The following is a 6,665-nucleotide window of genomic DNA, read 5'->3' as shown; positions in this document are numbered from 1 at the left end:
TCTTCTCTGCGATGACTTATTTTGTTTAGTTTAGACTATGAAAACATGAGAAAAAAAATAATATTTTAAACTGCATATTTATGGAAAATTAACAGTAGATCTTACATTGCTACGTTGTTTTGTATGAAAGTTTCAGTGGCCTACAAAGAAATGATTTATTTGGTCAAATTCTAATAACTAATTATTTAAACTTCGACTTACATTTTTTTTAAATCTCCACCAATTTGAAAATAATCATATAAAATGTAATTATTTCATATGAAACGAAACAAAAAAAAATCTTGAGTTATTTATAACTTCAGAGCAAACTCATGACCAATATTAATTCAATATATAATTTCCAGCTTCAGATAATATTCTTGTAACACTGCACTGTATTTTATGATGGAAAACAATTTCATTCAAGAGTTAACATCGTTTATTTAGCTCGATGTAGCTAATATACATTGACTTTTGTATCTTACACTAACCATACACTTTTAAAAATAAAAATATGATCAACATTTAAAATACACAATAGAATTTTATTTGGCCAACAGCCAAACTTAAAAGACTGTATCTGTTTCAGTAGTTTTACACTAACGATGTAGTCTTTTAATTTTGGCCATCAGCCAAATAAAATTTCATTGTGTATTTTAAACGTTGATCATGTTTTATTTGTAAGATTTATCGCACAAGTTGCTGTAACTGAATATTCATACACCTTTTCTATAAAAATTTCGAAAATTAAAAAATTCACAAATATCAAAATTTTAATACGAAGTACAGAGTTCCACATTTTGTACGATTCAGAAAAACGGAAAGTTTTTATTATTTCAAACAAATTTTGTTTCTCGGGCTCTGAAAAAGAAAGACAGTTTAAAGATGTACGACAGATTTAATGAATACAACGAAAACTATTATCTCATACTATGATGCTAGAATTGTACGTTATTTATGTCCGTTTACATCAGAAGTTCACGTCGTAAACATAAGCAGGAAATAGTGACATACAGAAAAATTTATAATTTGACTCTATTCTAATGAGTTTTAACAAGTTAGCTTCAACAATCGACAAAAGCATGAAACCTGAGCATGGGTTTCATATCTTAGTCTTTAACCCTCACGCTGCAACTGGGATAAATGTTTCCCATTGTCGTTCAAAATTTTAGCATCAACAATGGGAAACATTTGTCCCAATCGCAGTGTGAGGGGGGGTGGGGGTGGGAGCACACTGGGAAATGTACATCCCAGCTGCAGTGTGAGGGGGGTGGGAGCACACTGGGAAATGTACATCCCAGCTGCAGCGAATGGATTAACTGATTATTTAACTTATTTTCCTAACACCATGAATTTCCAAATTTCTTCATTAGTAAATATTCCAACCTCTTGTTCCTGAACTTTTTCTTCATACTTTGGAGTGCTTCTGTCTTCTCTTGTGAAGGTTTTCAACAGTTCTTCAACGTTCTTTATAAAATCAATGAAAAAATATTCATCAAGAACTTAATTTAAACATATCAAGTTTTTTGTTGTTCGGCACAAAATTACACAATGGGCTAGTTGTGCTGAGCCTAAAACAGGTATTGATACTCAATTTATAGCATTATAAGTCCGCATTAGTAACAGACTATAATTTAGTTACACCTAAATACTGAGGGATGCTCAAAACTTCAGACGTTTTTGGGTGTTGTAAAAAGTCTATACAACTGAATGTACACACACACTAACTTCAAATCCTGCATAAATACCTTGAATAAAGTTGTCATTGAAAATGATTCAATACAAGACAGAAGAAGATGTAAGTAAAAGTAATGCTTTACTTAAAAACAATGCCACTCAGAGGGCTTTAATACTAAAAATCAGGTATTTATACTCATGGTGGGGACTATAAAGATACCCCATTCAATCACTATATGTTTAATAGCAAACAGAGAAACAAAACTCAAAAACATCAACTATTTTTTTTTAAGAAAAATGTTTTAACTGTAAACAAAAAACTGAATAGAAATGTAAATAGATTTATATAATAAATAAATTCCAGACAGGGTAAAAACTACTTAAACTTTTTGAACCAAGGTGTCTCAATATTCTATAAAAGGTTTTAGCCTGTAATTGTAATAGTATGAGGCAAAGGGGATAACAATATCCCTGAACACTCCAGTTGAGGAAAGTCTCTTTCCTTTAAAAACTAAATTCCTGTCATGAAATTTTTTTAGATGTTCCAAATATCAACAATTGAAGATGGATAAATATGCAACGAGAAAGATTTTCTTCATATTATATCACTGGCACAAGTTTATAGCTAATAAAACTGTGTAAAACAAAGATTAAATAAATGTAGATTATTTCACTTTAAAGAAGAAAATAATACAAAGAGTCTTATTCTTCAAAATTAATCTTTTTTCTAGGCACATTAATTCTAAATATTTACACCTATGTACATGTTCAGCACAGTTGTAAGGCTTAGCAAGGATATCTCAAGTCGTAAGGCTTAGCAAGGATATCTCAAGTCGTAAGGCTTAGCAAGAATATCTCAAGTTGTAAGGTTTAGCAAGGATATCTCAAGTTGTAAGGCTTAGCAAGAATATCTCAAGTCGTAAGGCTTAGCAAGGATATCTCAAGTCGTAAGGCTTAGCAAGGATATCTCAAGTCGTAAGGCTTAGCAAGAATATCTCAAGTTGTAAGGTTTAGCAAGGATATCTCAAGTTGTAAGGCTTAGCAAGAATATCTCAAGTTGTAAGGCTTAGCAAGGATATCTCAAGTTGTAAGGCTTAGCAACGATATCTCAAGTCATAAGGCTTATCAAGAATATCTCAAGTTGTAAGGTTTAGCAAGGATATTTCAAGTTGTAAGGTTTAGCAAGGATACATCAAGTCATAAGGCTTAGCAAGGATATATCAAGTTGTAAGGCTTAGCAAGGATATCTCAAGTTGTAAGGTTTAGCAAGAATATCTCAAGTCATAAGGCTTAGCAATAATATCTCAAGTTGTAAGGCTTAGCAAGAATATCTCAAGTTGTAAGGCTTAGCAACGATATCTCAAGTCATAAGGCTTAGCAAGGATATCTCATTTACAAATAACTTCTTCTCTACTCATATGTGTAAATAAACACTCAAATTGGTAGCTAGCACAAGATTTCTAACAATTTTAATAGTTTAAATTTTACAACAATTTACAATTTATTTAAGGTCAATGAGTTGATTTTATATTTATATATCATATTAAATACCCTTTCAAGCTCAGTGATGTAAGCCCATGCAATTTCCTTCTTTAACTTGTCTATTTTCTGACGTTGTTGGTCCAGTGATTGATGGAATTGCCATTTCTTTTCCCACTCTTTTACTTCTTTCTCAAGCACTTTGAAGTTCTAGAGATGAAAATGTTAAAATATTTTCAATAACTTTAAAAAGTGTACACACAGATTATAAGAGACATTTGACTCCAATTTATTTAGAACAATTTGTTTTAATAAAAGGACACACTGTGCTATCTGCTGTGAGTCGAACCCTGGATTTTGGAGTCGTAAGTCTGTAAACTTACTGCTGAACCGTCAGAGATCATAGTCAAAACAAGACACAAAATCATGACTCTCTTCAAGAAGTCAAATTCACTACAACCCACTAAGTTACTCTTCATTAGTGACAGCTTCGCTTCATATTCATTACTTTCTGAAGGTAGACTTTCTCTTCCACAAAAGTAAAATGAATTTGAAATGTAAAAGTTAGTTAAGCCATCTTTAGGGCTATTACAGTTACTGAAGATAATCCACCTTGACCACACATGGCTTTAAAATTGGTTTTGAAAAAGATTAGTGACTTCATGTGACTTAGGTTATAGATAGAGAAAAAAAAATCAATACAGTAAAAAAAAGAAGTGCTTTAAAAATGAATACAAAAGAACGGAAAGAATTAGAAAAAACATTTGATGTTTAAAAGTAACTAGAAATATGTAACTAAAAAATAGATAAAACCTTCATAATACATACGTAGATAAAAAATATTATTAAAAACCTCTTTAGGTATAAATACAATGGATGTAACTTGATATATATATACTGCAAAAAGAAAGTAAACAAATCATTTACTTAACGAAAAACCAATTATTCATTTGTTAGCATAGTGCATCACACTAAGTTATTTTTAATTTTATTTTAATACAGAGTTTAATGCTCTATATTTATCACTTTCCACATTTATATAACATTATCTGCTTGAATGGTGTTAAATGTTCTGCCGTTATTCAACTATGGTGTTAAATGTTCTACTGTTATTTAATTATGGTGTTAAATGTTCCACTCTTATTTAATTATGGTGTTAAATGTTTCACTGTTATTTAATTATGATGTTAAATGTTTCACTGTTATTTAATTATGATGTTAAATGTTTCACTGTTATTTAATTATGGTGTTAAATGTTTCACTGTTATTTAATTATGATATTAAATGTTTCACTGTTATTTAATTATGATGTTAAATGTTCTACTGTTATTTAATTATGATGTTAAATGTTCTGCCGTTATTCAACTATGATGTTAAATGTTCACTGTTACTTAACTATTGTGCTATCAAATGTAGTAGTAATAATGGTCAGCTGCTCTGTTTCATACTGATGGACGTGAAAGAAAATTTAAATTAATACCACAAAAGTACAGTTCACTTAAACAGTCCCTTACTTCTTCTTTAATGGAAAGAATGTCGATAGTAATTATTTTCTGTTCATCAGCAGTATCGTAATCGTGACACATCTGACCCAGCTGAGTTGCTTTCAGGAAAAACTGAAATATACCATATACTCCGATAAAATACAAAAATTTTATTAGACACAATAAGATTTATTCTTAAGATTCATCTTAAATCTATAAAACAGACATATTTTTGCCTTTACATACTTACTGCTATGGTGAAGTGGATAGGTGTCAATACTAGGCTTAAGAAATATTGTTTTAAGGAAGTATAAAGTAGAATTATGAAGTATATATGAAGTTTCCTTTAATTTTAAGCCAGCTATAACAATAACATCATTCTGGTAAATTTTTGCACATCACTAATAACTATATTTGAAACATCAACCATACAGAGTGTTGAGTACCTTATATCAAAATGATTTTGGAGCCTCACCACATCATTAAAGTGCATGTCACCACATACGGTCGTGTTATATCTGATGACTTTGCATCTTGACAATAGCCCAAGGCATATTTTCCACTGCAAAAGGCTTTGCTGTAAGGATTTCACATCCAAAGCATACTAATACACCATGTTTGCTTTCCATAATCCATCTTGTGTAGGAAGATAATGGTTTCCTAGCACCAGTTTCATCAGTTTTATTGCACAGAAATCTACTGGCTCTGCATCCAACAACTTAAATGATACATCTTCATATGTTATTGCATGAATACTTATTTTAATTTCCAGTTGCTCAAGGGTTTGTAACAGTTGAATAGGAGGTATGATTGGAAGCCGTATCTTGGTAAACCTATACCCTGTTGGCTTTATTTCCATACAAAGCAGGTATTTCTATATGGTACAAAGGGTCAAGAACATTGGTCTAATAGTTTTCCTTGACCTCTGCATCTAATAATTTGATACATAAGTTGTTCCCAGTAGAATATCCAGCAATGATTATGAATCCTTGTATAAAGTTTCAAAACTGTCATATTTGACTACAAGCAAAAGTACCCATCCCCAGTGATGGGAAAAGTTTAAGTTAATCTATCAATTTGAATTATTTCATGGACTAAAAAAGGTTAATTATGTTACACTCAGAACCAAAGCTCTGAGCTACTTATACCGCTCACCGTGAAAAGTAATTGTTGAGCATTTCAGTCATGCTAAGAGCCGATCAAGAATAACATATGATAAACCGACAGTTTTATTCTGTAAATTACATCACATTTTGAAATGTGAATTATAGTGTGATTAATTTCTAATAACTTGTAAAATATCTTGCTTGCGAAATTAAACTTGGGAAGCATCCACCATAAAAGTGGGGGGGCAGATGAACACTCAGACAGACACCATGATTTCCAATGTGTGTTCATGGTGCCCTAAATTGATCTCTATTCCTTTAGTTTCCAATATCATTAGGGTACAAGGGATATCATCTTTATGATACAAGTGTATGAATATTTTGTATCAGAAATGGCTGTTTTTTTGGCATCACAATGTGTACAAAATTCCAAACAATGTCAAAATGTACCTCTCATACGTGCCTTTCCATCATGATTTTATATTGGCTGTGACTGTCAGGTGACTTGTTAATTATTTTAATATAACGTACTGAACCTCTGTATAAACAATATATACGAAATACAAGACAATGTTACATTAACATAAAATAGTAATACACTGATATGTATGATATACAAAGTTAGGTTTCAAGTTGTATTTCATACCTTACATTATACTTAAGAACGTTTCTTTCCAAAGCACAAATATGAAGCTTTAATCTTGTGGATAAAAACAAGACAATAAAATACTACGGAAAAGCAAGTAAGATAAAAAACAAGACAATAAAATACTACGGAAAAGCAAGTAAGATAAAAAACAAGACAATAAAATACTACAGAAAAGCAAGTAAGATAAAAAACAAAACAATAAAATACTACGGAAAAGCAAGTAAGATAAAAAACAAGACAATAAAATACAACCGGAAAAGCAAGTAAGATAAAAAACAAAACAATAAAATA

The 6,665-nt window shown here is 30.8% G+C and overlaps 1 protein-coding gene across 1 annotated transcript in view; it reads right to left on the bottom strand.

Annotated features, from left to right (window-relative positions):
- The window catches only part of LOC106473207 (structural maintenance of chromosomes protein 6-like), a 42,042-nt gene that overhangs the window by 24,466 nt on the left and 10,911 nt on the right, over positions 1-6,665 (bottom strand). The window contains exons 8-12 of the mRNA XM_022401693.1: positions 5,126-5,131; positions 4,650-4,760; positions 3,208-3,345; positions 1,366-1,446; positions 3-35 (exon numbers count right to left, since the gene is read on the bottom strand). Of these exons, the coding sequence (XP_022257401.1) occupies positions 3-35; positions 1,366-1,446; positions 3,208-3,345; positions 4,650-4,760; positions 5,126-5,131 (369 nt within the window). The remainder of the gene's footprint in view (positions 1-2; positions 36-1,365; positions 1,447-3,207; positions 3,346-4,649; positions 4,761-5,125; positions 5,132-6,665) is intronic.

This window comes from Limulus polyphemus, unplaced genomic scaffold, assembly GCF_000517525.1.
Source record: "Limulus polyphemus unplaced genomic scaffold, Limulus_polyphemus-2.1.2 Scaffold5971, whole genome shotgun sequence".
NCBI classification, from domain to species: domain Eukaryota; kingdom Metazoa; phylum Arthropoda; class Merostomata; order Xiphosura; family Limulidae; genus Limulus; species Limulus polyphemus.
Note: the sequence above shows the minus strand (reverse complement) of the source record. Positions and strands in the feature narration are given on the sequence as shown.